Source organism: Fundulus heteroclitus, chromosome 13 (genome assembly GCF_011125445.2).
Source record: "Fundulus heteroclitus isolate FHET01 chromosome 13, MU-UCD_Fhet_4.1, whole genome shotgun sequence".
NCBI classification, from domain to species: domain Eukaryota; kingdom Metazoa; phylum Chordata; class Actinopteri; order Cyprinodontiformes; family Fundulidae; genus Fundulus; species Fundulus heteroclitus.
Genome location: NC_046373.1, coordinates 1,254,718 through 1,278,918, shown reverse-complemented (window position 1 = coordinate 1,278,918; position 24,201 = coordinate 1,254,718). Strand labels below are relative to the sequence as shown.

At 40.7% G+C, this 24,201-nt stretch overlaps 1 protein-coding gene across 2 annotated transcripts in view; it reads right to left on the bottom strand.

Annotated features, from left to right (window-relative positions):
* Positions 1-186: 186 nt before the first annotated feature.
* Positions 187-24,201, bottom strand: part of LOC105935396 (hippocalcin-like protein 1) — a 67,876-nt gene continuing 43,861 nt past the window's right edge. For both annotated transcript variants that reach the window (XM_036144842.1, XM_021323194.2), the window contains 4 exons: positions 20,354-20,526; positions 9,651-9,932; positions 5,091-5,196; positions 187-3,315 (listed from right to left, as the gene is read on the bottom strand). In XM_036144842.1, the coding sequence (XP_036000735.1) occupies positions 3,218-3,315; positions 5,091-5,196; positions 9,651-9,932; positions 20,354-20,449 (582 nt within the window). In that variant the 5' untranslated portion in view covers positions 20,450-20,526 and the 3' untranslated portion in view covers positions 187-3,217. The remainder of the gene's footprint in view (positions 3,316-5,090; positions 5,197-9,650; positions 9,933-20,353; positions 20,527-24,201) is intronic.

Genomic DNA, 24,201 nt, shown 5'->3' with positions numbered 1-24,201 from the left:
CTCAGAGACGGGTAGAAACGCCATCACGTAAAAACACACGTTCGTGCCTTTGTTGTTTATTTTTAAGCTCCTCAGTTGTTTTAAGTGTGGGTGATATAACACTGCTGCTGTAAAACCAGGCATTCTAATATTGTGGAAATGGAAATGAGGATGCGGTCAACACACGCTGCTTTGAGACACGTAAGGTATATTTCGGTGTCTTTATTGTCAAGTTCAACAGAACAAACATTGCATCCTCACACGAGGTCTTCATGCAACAGAAAAGTAGTGCAGGAAAAGGGGAAGGATGGGGGAAATAAAGGAGGAGGGGCTTATTTTCTTCAACACAGGATACCAGTTTGTTATAAGAGGCAGTGATGATAGAAAAAGGACTAAACTGCAGTAGATCAGGAAATTCTGACTGTTGTTTCTTATCCTACCAGCAGAAGGCAGTGATACTTTAAGGATCCCCGAAGCAGAGAGGCTGCTGGATAGGTAGTTCCTGTTCAAAGCATTTGGTATGAGCTGACTTTAGATCCCTACCAGAGCAGTTGGAGGCAGCGGCACCAGGACAGCTCTCAGGGTCGTCTACTTCTGTCGATCAGTGTTTTTAATCTGCGACCAATTGGATAAAACTATAATAAGGCTCAATTGATTTGATATTTTAGTTAAATACATTCTTTGCTGTGTTTAATTTCACGTTTAAACGCGGTTTATAAACCAGAAGATGACAATAGAGGATTTAACGAGACATTTCAGAGCGGTGCCGTGCCAGTGTTTCATAAAGCCTTTAACGACACACATTCTGAGGTGGTTTAATTCCCTTTGCTAAGAGACGATTCCCCAAAAACCTGACGATAGTGGGGCAATTATTAACAGCAAATAAAATAGGTGTCTTGATCATAGACTTTAAAGTGCCAATAGAAATTGATTCACTCTCATTACCCCTGAAATCCCCAAACTAGAGCAGGTGTATGACCTCGCTGCTCTCTAATGGAACCCACCTCTATGTGACAGCTCTGCAAGCAGACCAATCTAGGGAGTTGGAGAAGCATTCAGCACAAGAGTGATGAACAAGCCCTTAGCGAGTTTTCTGTCTGTCAGAGGAAGAAAGATGGAGGGAGGGAGGGAGGGAAGGTGGTGTTGCTCCACAGCGGGAGAAATACTCATTTCTGAGAAGGCTGCCGAGCTCCAAAGAAGGTATCACCGTGCGTAAACTGTAGTCGTGAAAGTAGCCTGTGTCTTGCTTTGTAGGATCATGCATTATAGTGACAGGTTACAGCTATCTTAAGTTTACTGCTCGATATTAAAGAATTCTAAGATGCTTACAATAACTTGCCAAATTGTTTGTACCTCATGAAATTATTATTATTTTTTTTTTTTTTTTTTACATTTTGTCACATTAAAACCACAAACTTTAATGGACGTTATGGGGATTTTATGAGACACATCAAGAAAGATTGGTGCACAATTGTGAAGTGGAAGAAAAATGTAGGATGAGAATCAATTGATTCTCATCCAAAAAATATGTTATCTACTTAAGTAGATAACATATGGTGCTGCAGATATCCACAGCTGAGGTGGTAAAAACTGTCAACAAGAAAGTTGAAGCCTGGGCTATATGCTCATGCTCTAGATGCCTCAGGAGAAATCAGACGTGTAGAATGTCCCTTTGACTTTTATACGCTGGCTTGTGGCACACACACCATTCATTTACTGCAGTTCCTATTTTAAACTGTAGATGTCACTGCAGAGCAAATCTGCCTGCATTCAAACATGCGTAGCAGAAGAAGGATCAATACTGGAACTGCACTCTTAATGCAACCCTATCCACAAAGTATGACCTTATAAGTGTTGCTTTATAGCCATTTTTATAAGTCTGTGTTACATTTTGAAATAACTAATGGTAATAAATGTGTTGACACTGAACTGTGCAACCTTTCCGTTCTTGCTTGGCAATTTCCACACCTTTACAATAAAAGAAAAGGAGCCAATCGTCTCTCAAGATGCCAGAAAGACTAGAGACATACCAGAAACATTCCCAAAAGGGGCTGGCGCGCATGTTGCATACTTATCAGATCATTATTTAAAAGTAAAATATGAACACATATTCTTTTTAATCTCCACTTCACAAATTATGCACTTCCGTGTGTTGGTGCATCACTTAAAACACCTCAGAAATATGTAAAGCGTTTGGTTGTAACATGAGAAAATGCGAAAAGGTTTAAGGGGCGCAAACAGTTGTTGCAAGGTACCGTATGGAAAACAACACAACATGGTGATACTGTAAAAGTTAGCCTCAAGCATCCAGGTGTAATTCACACATGCACACACACACACACACACGCATTCAGACCAAAAGCACTGCCATGCTCCGTAAATACACGGCGGCAAAAATGACGATATGTGCTACTGCTGCTGTCGATCGAACGCATCATTGAGATCCACCTGTTCTCGTTGCAAATTCACATCCTTCATTTGGACCAAAAATCCACACAAAAAAAAAAAAAATGACGCCTTCCCCTCTCTGGGCCGCTGTAAACTGGAATATAGTCATCTCAAAAATAAAGTCAAATCGCATTTAGAGTAAAAATGAATAAATAAAATCACATGAAAAAGGGAAAAAATGTATGTACAAATGAGGGGAAAAAAAGTTAAATCATAATAATAATAATAATAAAAAACACCAGTAGATATTCACAACAAATCAAAAGGGATCTTAGGCCTTCTTTTTCACAGCGAAAGATCATACAGCAATAAAATCCCAACACGCCCAAGACTCCCACTGAGATCAGACCGGGAAGCAACGCTACATAATACTGCCTTTCAATGCCACACAGTGAGTGAAGACAATTTGACTTGATCTTATGATATACATAGACATACAGTATGTACACTGATATACACGTGCGTTGGAGGTGAAACCGAGGGCCTATTCCATGCAGCAGAAAGCACCCGCGCTGCGTGACTGCCTCGTGGTCCAGATCCAGGCGGAGACGGCCAGGAACCCCCGGCAGGCGCCTTCTGGATCCGCCGTTAAATGTATGTAAGCATGTCCTTTCTTTTCCCCCCCCACGATACAAAAAGGTAAATGAAATCCCTAGTCTCCTTTAAACCCTCCGCTAAAACGAGAACTTAAACAGACGAGAGATGTGAACCATCATGCAATGATTTCAGGGACGTTTCCGAATAGAGAAGGAAACGGAGGGGGGCCGAGTAAAAAGAGGGCTCGCTGGCTTCAGAACTGGGAGGCGGAGCTGGGGTCGCACTGCAGTAGCCGGACAATGGAGGGGTCGCTTTTGGCACCTTTGATAAACTCCTCCAGGGACAATTTTCCTGCAAAACAGACGGAGATAGAAAGGAAGAGGAAAAACACGCGTCATTGTCTGGGATCCTGATGCTGCTATTAAGTATAATAACACAATAAAGGGAACACAAAAAAAAAAACAATTGGAATGAGCCACTATGGTGGTGAAATGGGTTACTGAGTTTGTGCTGAATTTTATTTCTGAGATCATGGCTGGAAATTGTAAGGGGGGGGGGGGCTTTTGTGGAACTTCCTCCTCTATTTGAACTTGTTCTATCTTTAATTTTGCAAAGCTTAAAACTGGATCGATCATGTTGACGGTTCACCAGTGACAAAACCTGAGCTAGACTCACTGCTCTCCACCAGAACTGATTGATGTTATTTAATAAGTGTTATTAAAATGCCTTTAATAACAGGCTGTGATGTGACTTATCCTAAGACATTGAATCAGAGTTTTAAGCATTGAACACATTGTTGGGCCGAGGCTGGGCAGGGAAAAGGACTGAACTGCACACAGAAACAAAACACATGACTAAAATTACATTTTTTTATGCTTACAGCTGCAATGCTACACCAAAGCTTGGAGCTCGTATTATGTTTCTACCTTCCTTTTTTATATTCTTCGTTTTCCTGTTAACTCCACAACGTGTCGCCAGGAACAACATGTTTTCAGTTCTAAGGGAATAGGATATTGCATCTTTGGTCTTATTGTTAATGCAAAACTGTTCAAATACATAATTTTCTTTATAACTTTTGTGTAATTGTGTTTTTCGGGATTTCTGTCCACCTCACAACAAAATGAATCTACCATAGAAATTGGACATCCCTTTGTTACATTCACTACTTTGAAAGCGAGCAAATGTACAAAATCAGCAGAGAATTACCATTTTATCCCCAGAGAGAACGTAGTTGCAAGTCTCCAGGGTAAGCTGAGGTCAGATTCTCAGTTTAAAACAACCAAACAACAACCTGGTTGTGTTCAGTGTTCACACAAACATTAGGGGAACTCATTGTCACGGTCATTAAATGATCATTAAATGAAATAATCCTCATCTTTATTGTGATTGCAACGTACATTCCAGTGAAATACGTCCCTGAGGGAGCAGTGGGCTGCCACTGCATTCTGGGGCGTAGCGTTTTGCTCCGGGACCCAGGGTGGCAGTCTGTGGGAGTCAAACCAGGAACCTTGCACACTTGCAAAGTCCTTGCACTCTAACCACTGGACCTCCATCCCAACAATTGTGTTCCTTTTTGATTTGACTAAATGATTCATAATATGAAGCCTCTCATGTATAGTGTTGGAACAAAAACTGTTGATATTGAGCTTAATTCCTCAGATTAGAGCCACAAAGAGTTCAAAACAGAGAAACAATCCCTGCTTACCTGCTCCGTGAAATTTTTATTCCTTCAACACTTTAATAGGTTCTGAACGCAGCTCTATCCAACGTTTGTGCTGAAGAAAGCGTGATAGAAGAACCGTTTGAACGTCATTAATGTTTTCGCCTTTTTGTTCAATACGGTCTTTCAACTTCTTTGAAACGACAACTATGTTCTTTCTGGTTGAAATGTAAGAATAAAATAAAGTAGCTTTTCACTTTGATGTTTTGCGCTTTTCTTTTAATCTCCTTTCTGACAGATAGCTTATGTTCCTCAGTTGGATAGTGGAGCAAAATATGAAACCTAAAATGCTGCACAGGCTCTCGCTCTGAGCAGCGCTTCACAGACGAGCTGAAAACCGCTCTCTCCCGCTCCCCGTCCTTCATGCCTCGCTCAGAGCGCCGCCGCTGCTGCTTCCCGCCCTCACCGTCATTATTGAGGTCCATTTGTCTGAAGATCTTATCCGTCCTCTTCTCAGGCGTGGATTCATCCTCTGGCATCTTCATCACAGAGGACACCATCTTGTAGATGGCCTGAAAGGCAGAGCGAAAGTAGAGGAGGAGAGAAAACAGAGGGAGGGGGGGCAGGAGAGGAGAAAACTGAGTGAATGTGAGCCAGTGGGGAGCCATTACGGCGACTTAGCAGAAGTACAGCAGAAATGAGGGATAGAGTTAACGCAGATCTCCGGGTGCCAACATACCCCCCCCCCCCCCCCCCCCCCCCCCCCCAACTGCAGGTTCATTTGCAATGCATTTGTAACTCCTGGAGCCTGTGCAACAATCAGGAGAGTATTTGTACTATCATACCGGGAGGATTACATGAATCACATGTGCAAGCTCGGAGCGTATGTCTGTGTCCAAGAGAGGCTGGGGGCTTAGCAGCGGAGCTTACGGTATTGATCTGATACATCTTTGTCCGTTGATGAAATTAACCTCGGAGTAGAAGCATGAAAAAAAAAAAAAATAAAGAATGGCCCCGAGTATCAGCTGGCCCCACAAACGGATTTAGAATCAGTTTACATGGCCATTAATTCTCCACATCTGGGAGGCCAGGGGCGTAAAACTGATTGTAGATCAGTGTCACAGCATCGTGAGAGAAGAGGGCAGCTCGCTGGAAAATACATTTATTAGCGGGAGATTTCCACAGAGAAAAGCCAAAAAAGTGAGAAAGGTGCTGTACGATGCTGTAGGTGTTTCCTCTCCTTCTGCGTACTTTAGTAAATACAGTGGCTTCCACATCACCCTTTGATTATTATTTCTGTGTACACTGTGTCATGTTGCCACCACAACGTTCAATGTTTTTCCATTTTGCTTGAGGATGCATCACTCTCGGCGCCAGAATTACCCACGATGCAGCAGCGCTTTTCAGTATCCATAACAATCAAGATTTTTGTTGCATGGTGCCTTGGAAAATTAAGAAAGTACATGTGAGAGTATACCAGGTATCATCAGATATTTTAGACAAAAGCGTTCAATGTAGATTTAGCTTGAGGCCACGACATACTTGGCTCTACAAATTACAAAAACTTTTTGTTTTGTAAAAAAAGATTTTTGTGTCACATGGTGATGCGTCTGCATACAGACAGGACGTGGATGGGTCGGTCTACTGGTGCAACCAGAACCACCTGGACCTAAACCTGCTAAAGACTGTAGAGATGACGGGTGGACCTCAGGAGAATATCCCCTGTACATACTGAACCCCCCCTTACATGCCGCTCCTGTTCTTACCTTTGTCCCCTGAAAGTCTGAAAATGTCTATTCTGTCATAGATTGTAGTTGATCTTACTTGTCTGCCTGTCCTACACAATGCACAGTGTTGGAATCTGAAGTCAAATTCCTTGTTCGTACCCTCAGACTTGGGGAAATAAAGCTGGTTCTGGTGATTAAAAAGTGTGCCGTCCATTCAGCCTCGTTTATGCTGATACCTCTAAATAAAATCCAGTTCAGCTGACTGCCTTAAGTAGTTGGTCAATTGGTAAGCGAAGAAGCTTAATCTGGGTATAAATCCAGCCGTTCTGTGAAGGACTAAGAGCTCTGTTTGTTAGAGAACATCATGAAGACCAAGGAAGAGAGGGCTCAGCTATGAAACAATATTCCACGCTTTGAACATCCCACAGATCTGAAAATGGAAAGCGCTACCTACCGCAAACCTACCAAGATGTGACTGTCCGCCTCAACTCTGGAGGAATAATGCAGATCCACAGCACAGGTGGGAGAATCTGTTAAAATGACAATTGTGTGCAATTCTCACACCCTACCAATGGTACACCCTACCAATGGTACACCCTACCAATGTGGCCTTTATGGAAGTTTGTTAAAAAAAAAAAACACTACAAGAAGTCATATTTAGAGTTTGCCAGAGGCCATGTAAGAAAAAAGAAAAGGCATGTGGATGAAAAGACTCTGGTCAGTTGACACCAAAATGAACTTTTTGGCCTCCATGCAAAATCTAATGAGTATACTGCACATCACCTATGGTGGCAGTATCATGCTGTGGGAGTGCTTTCCTTCAGTAGGGACAGGGAAGCTGTTCAGCATGGATAGGACTGATCTGAACACAGGCCAGTCTTTGAAGGGAACCTGGTGGATGCTGCAGTGCAGTGCAGTGCAGACCGGGACGGAGGCTCAGATTTCTGCAGGGATCAACCCTGAACGTGCAGCCAGAGCCGCGAAAGAATGGCTAGAATGACCCAGTGAAAGTCAAAAACCTAAATAAGGAAACACCTGCAACTCGAACCGTGTTGTTGCTCTTTCTCACTCTCTGCAGGGAAATGTCAAGCATACCCTAATGGTGAGGGTTGTCCAATTAAAGCTGCACACTCTCCAGCTGAACGCAGTGTCTGTTGCTCTACTGCGGCCGGCCTGTTTTCTGCTGCTGCTTCACTTCACGTTGAGGGGCTAGAGATGAGCTCATCACCATGCTGTGCAACAAAGCCATCGGAGGGATTAGATCACTGCCTAGACGGCAAACTGAAACTTATTCCAGATTGGCTAATAAAGATATATTTAAACATTTGCATGAAGATTGTCTGACTTCAAGGCGATTTGTCTGAGATGTAGACTTTCAATGCTATAACAAATACTTGCCAAGAACCCTCCCAATATGTGGCTAGGATTAATAGTCGCGTAAAATGTCTTATCGGATTCCCACCTGGGATTTACTTTTGCCCTGACACATGGCAGACTAGTCAGACATTACCTACCGTCCACGATGACCTGACCGACGATATTGAGTGAAACAAAAGAAAAACGTAAATAAGAATGTAAGCCTTGACTGGTGGTCTTAACAGTCCTACTTGTCTCGTGTGTGAATTGAAAGAAAATGACTAAAGAACAGATTAAACAGCAATTTAGTTGCCTCACACCATTTTTAGTTCATATTTTTGTGGAGACATTTACTGAGCACACTAAGTAAGGTTAGACTGTGTAAAGCTAGGCTGCTAATGAGCAGCTAGCTTCCTCTGCTGGCGCACAACTACACAATGGCCCCCTCTCCTCCCTCCTCTCTATATAACATAACGTGTATGAGCTCGGGGATAATCCCGGTATTCTGCGCACTCAGGGATAAAGGCTGGTTAAATTTAACTTGCTAATCCATAAGAGCCATAAAACAGCCACGCAGACTCACACACAACACAGACAGTGATCTACAGCACATTGTCTCGATGCACATTGTCTTGATGAACATTCCTGCACATTTATTGTCTGGATGAATTCAAACTGAAGCTACTAATCAGAAAGGGGCATTTGATCTATCACTGGGAAGACATCTGGTCAGAATATCATTAATGTCAAAAAACAATTGAGCTGCATTGATTTTAAACTCTTTATAGGGTCCTTTTTTTTTTAAATGTGCGCATACTTGTATTGTTGTATTTTGTGAATAATGTGTGGGATTTGTGTTATGTACTGTTGTAAGCATATTGCTCTTAACTAATTGCCCCTTGGGGGATTAATAAAGTTCATTGAATTGAATTGAATTAGTCCAAAACCAGTAAACAATTAAAACGCTTAAAAAAATAATGTATTCCATAGTCCAAGATTTTATACAATTTACACATTTTATTATCACCAAAAAGTGTGAGAGGTTATGTCTTTATAGAAACTGTTCTTAAGTGTGCTTTTTCCCACTTTATTTACCTGTACGATATAATTGGTTACAGCAAGTTTCCCTTTGATAGCAACAGGATTTATAAAATTAGCTTTGGAACGTCTATGCAAAGTCCACATTTAACACCTGCTTATATTTCACATAACAGTACACCAAAAATGACACTAAAAAGGATTGCAATTTTACAGCTAGATGGCCGTATTATGATCTCCTCTGTATACAAACTGGCCCAACAAGTTTTGAGTCTATTTAAAATAAAGTTTATTGGCACAGAGCCAAAGTTGAAGCCATCAAGGAAAAAAATCAGCTGACTAAATGACCTAAAACAAGGACAAATTGGTCTGATTTAACTTCACACAGGGAAAAAAAGCACATGTGTTTATGTAAATCAATGCTAATCTATATTTGATTTTGCAACATACACTCCAATATAAAATCTCCTCTGCAATTAACCCATAGCTGTTTTTTAGGGAGCAGTGGGCTGCCACTATGCGGCACATGGGGAGCATCCTGGGGCTAAGGGTCTATCTTAGGGACCAAGAGTGGTGGTCTTTGGGATTCAACCTGGAGAACCTGCGCCTCTCCACCACGCAAGCACCATGCTCTAACCACTAGTCCACCCCCATATAAACTGGTTTCAGCTGAATTGTTTTCATAAAATCTTTATTAGTTGTGTTCAACTGGAGCCTTAAAAATATTTATTTTGGAAAGCTTTTTCATGTTGGTTCAGTTCAGGTTTGGTGACCATTCAGGAGAAAATGTTCCCCAAACATACTCACGTCACAACTGGGACACTCAACAGATGACAAAGGCTGGAAATAGGACTGAGAGTTATACTTCATGCACTGAGGTGCTGCTAAGAGATTGAACTACTCACCTGTACAATCTCCAGCATCTCGTCACGGCTGATGTACCCGTTTCCATCCAGGTCGTACATACTGAAAGCCCACTTCAGCTTCTGCTCCAGCTTTCCCCGTGACGTCACGCTCAAGGCGATAATGAACTCCCGGAAGTCTATCGTCCCGTCGCCGTTGGTGTCGAAAGTCCGGAAGACGTGCTCGGCAAACTTGGAGGCATCTCCGTAGGGAAAGAAATTGGCATAGATCTTTTTGAACTCCTCCACATTCAAAGTTCCGCTGGGGCAATCCTTCAAGAAACCCTGCAGGAAAGAGATTAATACTTTATTTAGAACATAGGTTCAAGCAAGCCCCTTAAAGGGGACACATTATGCTTTTCAGTTCTTCCTTTTCACATTGAAATCAGTCGGTTGTGGTCTATATAAAGTGGAACTGCAATGCTTTGGTCTGAATTCCTTAGAAATTTACCCCCACATTCAACCTTTTCACCCCTGTTCATGGTGTGTCTGAAAACAACTGGTTTTGGTGCTGTCTCTTTAAATCTGAATGAGGCTCTTCCAAACCCGCCCTCCTCCAGGTCGCAGAGTGTTCCACTCCAAACCGTTTGGCCATTTTTGTAAATGCTGGGGGAGCAATGTAATGAATAAACCAAATTTTTGACTCATCGACTTGTAGCTTCAGCATCATTGAGCTTGCACTACACAATCACTCTGAAATAAAAATGGCAAACTCATGAACTTGGTAAGTCAGAAGTCCATGATCTGGCTCAGCAGTTCCGCAGCTAAAACTGCGACGTAATTGTTTAAAAAAGTCAAAGGGAACAGAGATAAGTGAACAGCTTTAAAAATATGGCCCAGAAAGAATATAAATATATCTATGCAGCACCTGGACAGACTACATTCAAATCTTCAATCCTAGAGACTCCAAGTAAGCCACAAAATGTATTTAAGGGCTAAAAAAGTGTTTTTTTATATGATATGCCCCCTGTAACACATTCTGTTATTCTATTGGGCGATAACATACCAGCTAATATTCACATTTAAACAAGAAGTTAAAAAAAAATCCTTTTTGGTGTAAAAATGACTTTGAGCAGTGTTGAAAGTCTGAAAATGTTGGATGAAATGTGAACAGACTGCAGAAGATCTCTTTGAAAAGCAGCTTAGTCTTTAAAAGCTGAGGGCAAAAGCTGTATCTCCGTTTCAGGAAGTAGAGACATTTAATAAAGCCTGATGGTGCTCTGCTAGCCAGGGGAAGTGGAAGTCACGTCAGTCTGTCTCAGAGATGTTCTTTTAACAGACCTTCAAGATAGACGCAACAAGGTGACAAACTCATTGTCTCACTCTGAAGTCTGGAATTAGGTTTTGAACATTATATAAGACATTCTTTCGAGTGATGGCTGCGAGTTCCCGTGGCGATGCAGTTAATCCATCTTTTTCATTGCCGTGTCTGTGACATTTTGCAGGCTGTAAAAGAGCATCAGTGTTTGCCTCGGCTTTCTGGCCTCAGGCTCCGATTGACAGCCCATGAACTCCCTTCCAGAAAAGAAAAGAAAAGAAAACGACAAGCTGGATGTGTTCTGTGAAAACTTGAGTTCTTCAACATCCTGAATATGAAGTCATATGAAAAAAGCTGGTGCTTTTCTAACGTAGTTCGATGAAGTGGTATTCAGTAACAAGTTTAACAATGCAGAGAAACTCAATTAAAATGGATAAAATATACTTTATAGGCATATCACATCAGGGCCACATGTTTAGAACATGGGTATTCTTGTAGAGGGGAAGAAACAGGTGCAATGGATGAGCTTGATTGATGCAGCGGAGAGGTGCGGTCCGTCAGGCTTAATGAACAACTGAGATCAGGAGGAATAGCAGGATGAAGGCAGCAGACAGGCCAGATCATGACTGAGGTTCTCTTATCTCCTGAGAAAATAATGTGTTTTGATTGTTCAGTCATTCTTGTACTGTATGTATCTGTTTTAATTGCACTTGGCAACATGGGAATTGTTCAGTTTTGACAGATACAACAAAGGAAAAGTCTCTAGAAAAAGTAAGGAGGTTTACAAACGGCCACTTTAATACTGCAATACCTAAACTGTCTTGATAGTTTAAAGGGTAACTCACCCTCAAATTAATAAACTGCTTACATGGAGACGGACGACTGTAAAACTGCTGAAACCACAACTTCCTTCAAATCAAGGTTTAAAACCTTTTTGTTTAGAGTTATCTCTAAGTGTTAATGTTGAAGTTTGTAGTCCAACTGGTCTTATATCTTGACGTACCACTACTATTCCACATCCATGTTTTCTCTTGTTCTGCTCATTAACAGCACTTTAAAGCGAAATGTGCCATGCAAATAAACTTGCCTTGCCTATCTTTTGCTCCGCCGATGGTCAGCTGATTGAAAGGCTACCGCACTTTCTCCTTACTTCTAAGACAGATAGATTAGGAATGATTTCCAATCACCATAAAAAAAAGATAGACATACAGAAGATAATTACTGTGTGGAGACTGGTAATAATCTTAGTGTTAATTTATAAAGCAGAACAGCCAAAATTGTTAATATTCTGAGCAAAAACACTTTGAAAAGTAGCACTTAATATAGTTGGTTTAATTTTTTTAATGTTTTTTCTCAAGTCCATGTATCAAACCCAAAATAACGGCAAATCAATATTACAGATGATACTATTTTAACTCCAATAATCAGTATTTTATAATAAGTTTAGCAGCAGGAGTGATACTGTAAACCATGTTAGAATTAATTACAGCCCATGACTACTTATAACTACTCACCATAACCCAACAAAAAAAACAATAAGATAACAAAAAAAAAGAAACAAACCATTCAAATTATCCCAGTATGGGCTGCTGTAAAAGCTGTTTATCAGAGCTTTCAACTGATTTCTACTTTGCTGCAACTTCAAGGCGATCCCCATCTAGTTACAGGCAGATTCCGACATAGTTTTGCATATAAATGTACAATATGTGTCAGGAGCCTGAAACATAAAGAGTTTTTGAAAGGAAAACTACAGCGTGGACACAGTGAGTAATTGATGCGATCAGCCCGGCAGCAGCGGCACTTGGTCATTCCAAGGGTAAATCTGGAGGACGGCGCTCTGCCACTGACAGAGACAAATAATCCAAGGTTGCCATCCAGGCACAGTCTGTAGCACAACCGCTGCCTCTTCAACCTTACTTATGCGCCGTGTTCCTACATCTGTTCGGTAGCAGTTTTTTTTACTTTTCATGTCATTTTCTTTTAAAGGGCCAAAATCACTTAGTCCCCTGCTGTGCGTCTAACATTTATACAGTTTTTTTTTCTTCTTACTGTGACGGAAGCTGACCGCGATCGAAGAGGAATAGTTGGTTTTGATCTAAGATGACAGAAAGTAGAGTTTATTCAAACATGATTAATTCATTTTGTGCAGCAGTTACTCTCAGTCTGGAGAAACAGGAAAGATAAACTGGAAACATGACTCAGGGTGGCATCCTGAACCAGCTTTGAACACAGTGGAGTAATTAGTATAAAACAAGGCAGTGACTTTAGGGGGTATTCAATTAAACCAGCGTCAGTGCTAAGCTGGTTCTAGTGCTTAGCACCATTGATTTCCTCTCTAAAACAGTGACGCGGGTTCCAGTGCCGAAAAGACTAGCTCCTTCATGGCACCGGCTCTGGAGAACGATCTACCTTCATCATGGGCCGGATGAGAGCATGTGGGGACCAACAACCACTTCCAATTTTTGGAGCCTCGTGTTCAAACCTTTTAAGCTGACCAATTTCAGGCAAATACAAAGACAATATGATAACAATCGTCTTTAAAGCTTTAGCACAGGACTAACTTAAGCAGTCTGTCTAATCATCACATAATGAATGTAGGTCAGTGCACTGCTTGAAGCTGTACTCAAAATCACTATTTTCAGCTGGATCTATGAACAGCATTTGGGACCAGGTTCCTAAACACTGGTAGGCCTGCCACGGTAGTAATAAGAAATCAGGCTTTAAAGCATCTAAAAGAATCTGTGCCCGTGTTCACAAAGATTCAGACTTCAGAGTCCCCTCAGAGAGCTCCTTTCTTAGCCTAAAGATTCCTACCCAGGATTCTCAGCTTCAGAGCCATTCAGAAAGCTGCAGAGAGCGACTCTGCACTGCAAAAAGGGAACTTAAAGTAAGTAAAATTTTCTTAAAATTAGTATATTTTTCCTTGATTTGAGAAGCTAAATAAGACTATTTGCCAATGGAATGAGAATTTCCAGCCCTAAAATAGGATAATTAGATATCCTGCACTTGAAATAAGATGATAGAGATGAATTGTTCTTACTTTAAGTACGAAAATCTTATTCCATTGGCAGATAGAATGATTTACCAGCTCATATCAAAGAAATATACACTAATTTCAAGATGATTTTACCTACTTTTAGTTCCCTTTTTGCAGTGTGAGCAAGGAGACGTAGACATTTTTATCTTAGTGAGGAGGTGTGGTTGACCCCGTTGCTAGGTGTGATGCTGTCTTTTAAGAGCTCTGATTGGTTGACATTACAAGAAAAAAAATTCTGTCCTAGTAATCAACGGAGAGAAATTAACTGATTGGACTGGATTAAGAAATCTGTGACATGATGATGAAACTTAGCAAAATGAAATAATTGTCACGCAGCGTCAAAATCCTTCAACGCACCTTATTTACATCTTTATCATTATTTTGATTATTTTTACTCACCATCCTGGTCGTTTTAATACATCTATTTGATATTAATGTGCACTCAGCTGTCAACATGTTACTGGGATTGCCTGCTTGTATCAAGCTGAAACTAGAGAGGAGCAGCACCTCTGAGAATACAGGAGTGTTGAAAGGTAAATTGGTCCCAGGATCACGGTGCAAATAGGGCGAATTTGAAGCACTTTGTGTCTTTCAATGTGTCTTTTTCTCCACGATTCTTTTTAGCTTTAACATACACGCCTGGTAAATGAGAAGCACCGCAGTAATCAAAAGCGAGGAGATGGCATCACACAAGCAAACTTCTAGATGAGCTTTTAGGCTACTGACATCATGAACAATACAGAAGATGCTTCCTTACCTATTTTATCTAGAGTATGTATATATTTTTTTGGAGCTTTTTACATTTCTTCAGCATTGTTTATTATTGAGAATATTAAAAAAAAATTAATAATAAAATAAAATCCTCAGTACTTTATTCTTTGTGCATTTCTCCACTTTTTATTATGGATTATTATTCCATATTATTCCTTTTATTTGTTTATCCTTAATAAATTTACATTACAAAAACTGCCTTTCACTCGTGGGCCTGGTTAAACTAATTAATTTCCTTTTTTTTTGGATATGATAAAGTTGATCTTATCTACATATTATTAATTGTATGGTTTCCTAAAGTAGGTCATCTGCTCATTTCCTCCATTGTTCAGGTGCTGGATCAGCCAATCAGCTCTCTCTGTTTCCACCATCTTCCTACTTAAAACACGTTTAGGCTTGCTAGACGTCCTCCTCACTACTTCTAACATTTTTTACTTTAAGAACTCTCTTAAGGCCTAAGATGCTTCGTGAATAACTTCTATCTTACCGAGGTAACATCCTAAAACAAATATTTTTTCCTAAAATGACACCACTAAGAGCTACTTTTAGTCTCAGGATTCTTTGTGAATATGAGCACTGGTCAGGATTGTGAAGAGCTATAAAAAAACAATTTTTTGTTTAAAACAGTGCTCCAACAGACAATAAAATTAAAATGGGAATGGGGACATATGCCTGCAAGAATAATAAGTCAAATCCAGTGATCTATCTAGATAAACTGTTTCCCTCATCATTAGAAATCCAGAATATTAAGGAGCTAGAATCAAACATTTAGTGAAAAAGGCTTTTTTAATGCCAATAAGGTTACTTTCCCACTGGATTAAGACCGAATTATGGTCTTGAAGACCACTATGATAGTTCAAACATCACTGGAAAACCAGATTTTACAGCAAAAGCATTTTGTTATTAATACTATTTTGAGATATGTAGCGCCAGTGGCCTTTGGTGACAATAATCAGACAGGTCAGACGGGGGTTTCTGATGAGATTGCAGCCCAATACTGACAATGTCATCCCGATCTATAATTTTAACCCATTTCAGTTGCATATCAGTACAGTCAGAAAGAATCATGCACTACATCCAAAACTTGTGTTTCATTGGTTAATGTTAGCTGATCCTATGCAGCCAGGGTTTTTATGAGTTGTGTTTTGACTATTGTGGAACTGTGTCATTAACCTGCAAAGCTGCTGTTCCCAGATTTCCATCATTCTTCTACTTGCCTCCCTACTCCTTTATACCCCTCCTCATCACTATGTCTTTATAATGCATGTTTATGTGAAATGCAGCCTGACATACCTCCTTCATTCTGTCAACTACCAGACCATGTACAATTTGGAGGTGTGCACGCTTCTGTCCGCATGGAAGCCCTTGTTCCACCAGGAGCTGGGCACATGTTGATATGTAAAGGGCCTGCTCATTTGTTTCAGCACAGCAGTGGTGGAACAAGATCTACATAACAGCCATGGTAGGAAATTACAACACATCTGTAGTGACGCATGTTGCCTGGCTCAGTTTAGCAACTGAGTTGATGGGAGAAGCACAGTTTGACGGATGCCTGAGGCCAGTAAAGGCCTCAGGGTTCTTTTTTAAAGAAGACTAGAGAACAATCAAGATCATGATGACCAAGGAACAGAGCATACAGGTCAAGAAAGAAAGAAAGAAATATATACACACACACACACACACACATATATATATATATATATATATATATATATATATATATATATATATATATATATATATATATATATATATATATTAGGGCTGGGCAACGATTAAAATATTTAATCGCGATTAATCGCCCTGATTAATCGCGATTAATCGCATTGTATTTACAAACTCCAAGAATGAATTCAAAAGTAGTGTAAAGAGCACTTTTATTTTAATGTTCTGCTGCCATATGAACAAAAGTGTTGTAACATTTGTAGCACTTATTTTATACTGGATATTTTCAACCCATCTATTGAATTTAGTGCACTACTTGATCTTTTCTTCATAAGAGAACAGCAAGCACTGCAGCCAAAATATGGCCTTTTTTGACCTGCTGTATATTAGCCAGTCCCTAAGCTTGATGTATCATGAAACTGTTGACCTTTTGGGTTTTGTGGTTATTATTTTATTATTACAATTAAATAATAATAATAATAATAATAATAATAATAATAATAATAATGTTATGTTCAGTGTTTTTTCGCTAATCCACCTCTTATATATTTCAATCCTTATGTAATTTTGTCTGTGTTGTGTGCACCTGCCTGTTGCTTTAATCCTATAAATTTCCCCGTCGTGGGATAAAAAAAGGATTAGCTAATGTTATCTTATCTTAAATAACACTTTTTAATATATGTACTGGGTTCTTTCAAGGTCTTAATTACATGTTATGTGTGGGCTCCAGTAACATCCATCCATCCATCCATCCATCCATCCATCCACTGATCTACCTGGATGTTCCATGGAGGACTGAAACGCCTCAGTCAGAGACGTCAGTCTGTGGGTCTGTCGGGGCAATGAGAGAAGTTTCGTCTCCTCTCTCCGTTTCTGGGGCTCGACGTTTTCATGTTTTTTCACGTGCTTAGATAAATTTGTTGTGTTTCCACTGAAATGAACCGGCTTTTTACAAAACATACAGCTTGATTTCATTTACGGTATTAAAATAAAGCCAAACGGTGCTACTTCCCTTGTTCATGTTTTTTTGCTGCTGCGGTCTCTCTCAGCTGTTTGTTTGTTAAGTTTGTGTGAGAGCTGAGTGGGCGGGCCAGGCTGAGCCTGCGTGCTGATTGGCTGGTGCCGCTGAGCCATGTACGAGAGGGGAGGGGGAGCAGGAGAGTGCTTCCGTGACAGCGCGCTGCAGTGCGCCTGCTGACTGACACTGACTGAAAGCATGTGAGCAACATGCGTTAATGCGCGATAAAATAAATATCGCCGTTAATAGTCTAATGAATTAACACGAAATTAACGCGTTAACTTGCCCAGCCCTAATATATATATACATATATATATATATATATATATATATATATATATATATATATATATATATATATATACTACCGTTCAAAAGTTTGGGGTCACCCAAACAATTTTGTGTTTTCCATGAAAAGTCACACTTATTCACCACCATACGTTGTGAAATGAATAGAAAATAGAGTCAAGACATTGACAAGGTTAGAAATAATGATTTGTATTTGAAATAAGATTTTTTTTACATCAAACTTTGCGTTCGTCAAAGAATCCTCCATTTGCAGCAATTACAGCATTGCAGAACTTTGGCATTCTAGCTGTTAATTTGTTGAGGTAATCTGGAGAAATTGCACCCCATGCTTCCAGAAGCAGCTCCCACAAGTTGGATTGGTTGGATGGGCACTTCTTGCGTACCATACGGTCAAGCTGCTCCCACAACAGCTCAATGGGGTTCAGATCTGGTGACTGCGATGGCCACTCCATTACCGATAGAATACCAGCTGCCTGATTCTGCTCTAAATAGTTCTTGCACAATTTGGAGGAATGTTTAGGGTCATTGTCCTGTTGTAGGATGAAATTGGCTCCAATCAAGCGCTGTCCACTGGGTATGGCATGGCGTTGCAAAATGGAGTGATAGCCTTCCTTATTCAGAATCCATTTACCCTGTACAAATCTCCCACCTTACCAGCACCAAAGCAACCCCAGACCATCACATTACCTCCACCATGCTTAACAGATGGCGTCAGGCATTCTTCCAGCATCTTTTCATTTGTTCTGCGTCTCACAAGCGTTCTTCTTTGTGATCCAAACACCTCAAACTTGGATTCATCTGTCCACAACACTTTTTTCCAGTCTTCCTCTGTCCAATGTCTGTGTTCTTTTGCCCATCTTAAACTTTTTTCTTTTATCGGCCAGTCTCAGATATGGCTTTTTCTTTGCCACTCTGCCCTGAAGCCCAGAATCCCGCAGCCGCCTCTTCACTGTTGATGTTGACACTGGTGTTTTGCGGGTACTATTTAATGAAGATGCCAGTTGGGGATCTGTGAGGTGTCTGTTTCTCAAACTAGAGACTCTAATGTACTTATCTTCTTGCTCAGCTGTGCAAGGCAGCCTCCCACTTCTTTTTCTACTCTGGTTAGAGCCTGTTTGTGCTGTCCTCTGAAGGTAAAGTAGTACACACCGTTGTAGGAAATCTTCAATTTCTTAGCAATTTCTCGCATGGAATAGCCTTCATTTCTAAGAACAAGAATAGACTGTCGAGTTTCAGATGAAAGTTCTCTTTTTATGGCCATTTTGAGCGTTTAATTGACCCCACAAATGTGATGCTCCAGAAACTCAATCTGCTCAAAGGAAGGTCAGTTTTGTAGCTTCTGTAATGACCTAAACTGTTTTCAGATGTGTGAACATGATTGCACAAGGGTTTTCTAATCATCAATTAGCCTTCTGCGCCAATGAGCAAACACATTGTACCATTAGAACACTGGAGTGATAGTTGCTGGTAATGGGCCTCTATACACCTATGTAGATATTGCACCAAAACCAGACATTTGCAGCTAGAATAATCATTTACCACGTTAGCAATGTATAGAGTGTATTTCTTTAAAGTTAAGACTAGTTTAAAGTTATCTTCATTTAAAAGTACAGTGTTTTTCCTTAAAAAATAAGGACATTTCAATGTGACCCCAAACTTTTTGAATGTATATTATATATATATATATATATATATATATATACACACACACACACAGTTGTGATATATATATATATATATATACATATATATATATATATATATATATATATATATATATATATATATATATATATATATATATATATATATATATATATCACAACTGCCAACTGAACAAGTTACGACTGTCCACCTAAACAGACAGGCTGGCCGAGGAGAGGAGTCATTAGAGAGCCAGCCAAAAGGCCCACCGCAGCTCAGCTCTGGAGGAGCCGAAAAAATCAACAGCTCAGGTGGGGGATTTTGTTGACCAAACAACTCCTAGGCATGCGCTACAATAATATGACTTAGATCAAAGAGTTGCAAGAAGAAAATCCTTGTTGAAAGAAAACCCTAAAAGTCCTATTTGGCAGAAGCTCTACAGGGAATACAGAAAAGAAGGAAGAAGAAAAAAGTGTTTTGCTAACATGGAAAACGATACGTGTGGTGGAAAATTAACACATTGACCTGGACACACTTTCCCCATAATCTAACATTATGGTGGCAGCATTGTGCTGTGAGGAGGTTTTTTGTCAGGATTGGAGCTAAATACAGAACAGTCCTGGAGGGAAACCTGCTTTGCGCTGTAAGACCTCAGCTTGGATAAATACAGAGTTAGATGCAGGACTTAGAAGTTGAGGTTGTTAGAGGGTCTCTAGTCATCTGACTAGAAGTGTTTGGCCCAGAATGAGCAAAACATTTGTAATTTGCAAAGCTGCCAGGGAACACACACCCAAAACTGTCTAAATACGTAAAGGTTCGTGGAGAACATGGTCTGAATCCTCTCACAAGATCCTGTGTTTCTCTTCAGAGAACAGTGAACTAAAACCAGATGATCACACAGTTTCTATTTCTCATGGAAGAATCAAGTTCTCTGACGAACGCCAATGCGGCAAATTTTTAGCTATTAAATCCGCAAACAGCGGGGGGAAGCGGTGCATGCGTACCTTGTACCACTCCTGCAGCTCGTGGTCGGAGAACTCCGTGTTCTCCCGGAGGTCCTGCAGCATCTCAGGCCGCAGCTTGCTGTTCTGCTTCCCCATGGCAACGGGACAGTTTTTATTGGCCTTTCACCTCACAACGACGCCGTCTGTCGCAGGAGCCGCGCCGTGTTCCACACCTGCCGGTCAGAAGACGAGAACACAGGAGGTCAGGCGTCACAAACACAAGAGGAGGTCCATGAAGTCATTCTGTTAGAGTTGCGTTCTAAACGTATAAAGATGAGGATTCCTAGAACAAGCAGAGCTGGAGATAGCTTTATACTAAAAGATCAGTATACGTCATCCAGCTGCATTCGACAGAAACTAGGCTTGTGCAAGTGAAGGAATTAAGAAAACGGTAAAGACGTAAAGCGCAGTCACTAATCAAACGATGACGTCCTTTATTCTGCCATGAAACCAAATAGGTTACAGGAAAATGTCCCGGTCCCCCCATCACGCAGGTCATTACGCAAGTCAGCAAGTGTTGATGTGCTGCCTCGCTCGTATCAAACGCTAAATAATCCCGCGACCGCTGACGTCAAGCACAAGCTCGCTGATCACATTTGGTCAGGGTTTATCAGCCAGCCGGGTGTATGTTTGGTAGATCGGCTGTCTGCTGCAAGCGCTGCTGTGTTCTCTTAATCCTCATCACGGCAAAAAAAAAAAAAAAAAAAAAAAGAAATAAAAATGCGGGACAAAATGAGATTTTCGCAATTCAATTATGCAATGACGCCACTAAAGAAATGTTCTGTATTTATTTTATTGATGAGTTTTGTTGTATGGGAGATCTGAATGTATTTTTAGATAAAGCATCACAGGAAACACGGCAGCGCTTGATGTAAGTGTTGCAACACAGCAGCAACCGGCCGCTTTGAAAACAGCATCTGTGCGTCAGAAAGCCAATGAGGCGTAGCTCAGCGGCCCAACCCGAGCGGTTCTGGTTTAATCTGTCACAGAAAGTCAGAACAGAAAACGTTTATCTTTCATGTCAACATTTTATACTTCCATACTTTTAGAATCTTCCACACTTTTAGGCCTATTTTTAAAGTATAAATACCATTTCTGAGTTGAATGCAGACCTGTTGACAGAGGTCAGTATTTGAATAAGGAAGAAACCGCAGACTGGAGTGAGATGGACGGACGGATGGATTAAATAATGACAAAAGGAATTAATTCCAAAAGAACAGCAACATAGAATTTGCTCAGCCTTTCTCGATATATTTCTGGAGGTGTACATAAATAAACTCCAGACTTTATTCCAGACTGCAAATGAATCCTGGATGTTAAACAGAAGAGTCAAAGAGCATGTGTAAGACATAAGGGGTGCAGCGTGGGCGTTGACAGTGTTCATCGATGCCTGGCGAGCGACTTCATGCACAGAAAGCAAGAAAACCCACACGCCGCTCCGCCTCCTCGCTGGGCTAATAAAATTAGAGTCGTATTAAATGGCTCCTCCCGAAGGCATTAGAGTTAAATGCAGGTGCACTGACAGCACTGCTAGGCGCTCATTTGCAGGCTGTTGCAGGGCCAACTGTCAGCAGCGGTCGGTCCCTTCAGAACCAGCCTCATTCTACATCACTGAGATTCAACAGAGATTTTGGTCTAGTCTGAGCATTGCTGGAACCTACAGAAGATTAGAAATGAACGGCTCTTTACCGCCTGCTATAAAAAGCGGCATATGTTCACGTTTTGTCTGATTGTGTCGTGTGGAGAGGTTTGCTGCGCCTCATTTTGGTACCGTTGGCGACAGCCTTAAAGCCGCACACATCAGCCTATAAGTGTTGATGTTTTATCCATTAAATGAACAGACATTTTGTCTGAAACATTTACTTAATTACTAATCCTTATTAAAGTTTTTTTTTTAATGTTAAGCAGATAGCAGACAGGATAGAGTGTTATCCTTTCTGCTATTACAAACCCAACCTCATCTCTCCATTACAGCCGTAAGGACAGATTGTGGTCAAATGTGAATTAAATTATGGACATCATGACATAAAAAAGCCAAAATAGCTTATTTATTTTATTATAACAGCAATCTTTTGCAAGACTTCTGGCAAAAATAGGTTGTTAGCACCCGAATGTTAAGCTGAATGGAAACTGTTGGGTAAATTAAAAGGGGTTTTTGCCGTCAACAAACTTTAGAGTCCACGGAGTTACTGGAATCTCTGCTGGACAATGAAAACACTGAGCATGATCCGGATGACAAAAAGGAGTGAATGATAAGAAAAGGGGTAGGAAACAGGATGAGGTTTAATTGCAAAGAAAAAGATTCCCTTAATTATTCACCTAAGGTCTGTTGAATGTCCCTGCAGTAGAAACACACCCATGTTGAATCTTTTGTTTAAAACTAGAAGCAAAACGAAACACTGTTAGCCAGATATCACAACTGGCCAATTGTCCCTCGATTGGCTCTTAGCAGTGCATCTTGAGGTATATTGTTAAATGTAGAAGCACTTTTCAAGTGTCTATTATGCAGAATATTAAAATATCAGCATACACTTTGTGGATCTGTGGCAGAATCACTTTGACTCTGTTATAATACTGACAGCTGACTAAGGAAAATTCAGTAGCGAGGAAATGTACCGACTGGACTAGTTGCACAGGTGGCATCCCATCACAGAACCACTCTGGAGTTCTCTGAGCCTCTTAGAGCGACCCATTCTGTCACAAATGTTTGTAGAAACAGCCTGCATGCAGAGGTGCTTTATTTTATACACACGTGGCCATCGAAGTGACTGGAACACCTGGTTTCAATGATTTGGATGGGTGAGCGAATACGTTTGGCTATAAAGTGCATGTCTTTTTTTAAAACAGCAAGTTTGTCACAACTTGAATATATTTTTAATCAGAACTAGGGCTGCACAGTAAAAAAAATCACATTGCAACAAGACAGCATTTATTATTTTTCTAGGTAGCCCTCTTTCCAAACTACCAGCATATCCACATTACATTTCATCACACATTTCTAACCTGTAAGTTTAAAATACCGTTTGGTTGCTGTCGTCGTCCGTGTGATCCTTTTCCAACATTGAATCGACTCGCCCTCCAAAACCTATTTAGCAGACTCAACAGAGCCTAAAAGAAAAGTAACAGACGGCAAAGGGAAAAGGCAGGCTGCCAGAAGTCCACAAGCTAAGACCACACAACAAATCCTGTTCAAACACAGCGACCTTTTCAATGTACTCAACACTACCCGCCTCCTGCTTTTTTTTTTTTTTACTTTATTTTTTATAATCTTTCTTGAACTGGCTTTGACCTACAAAAGCTTGGAGTCTGGCAATCGCTGCATTGTAAAAAACCCTTTTTTGTCCTCGCCATCCACAGATGTTTTAATCCCACCTTGGCCCCCGGAACATAAACCCTACTTCCAGCCCCTTAAATCAGCCCCACACAACCCTCACCGAAAAAACTAACAAGAAAAAAAGCCAACGGTTTCCACCCCGGACCATAAATCTAATCCATTTCCAACCCTGTCGTAAGTCGACGGAGACACAGACTCTCTGAGCATCTGTTATGGTGTTCCGCAGCTGCTAAGCGGGTCAGCGACCTTGTGGCTGATGATTCTGGCAAATAGGGGAAAAGGGAGAAAGGGACAGAGGGCCGGACATACAGATAGATGATTTAAGGACAAAAGGTCGTGGACAGCGAGGATGGTAAAAGTGGGAGAGAATCGGTTCACGGGCCAAGACTCGCTGCCGGAGAAAACAGGTAAAAATCTGCAGTTTAGTTTCTCCATTTTAAAACCAGCCGTGGTGTTGTTTTAATGCGCTTTAGTTACACAGTGAACCACGCGGTTTTGTGGGTAAGCAAACAGG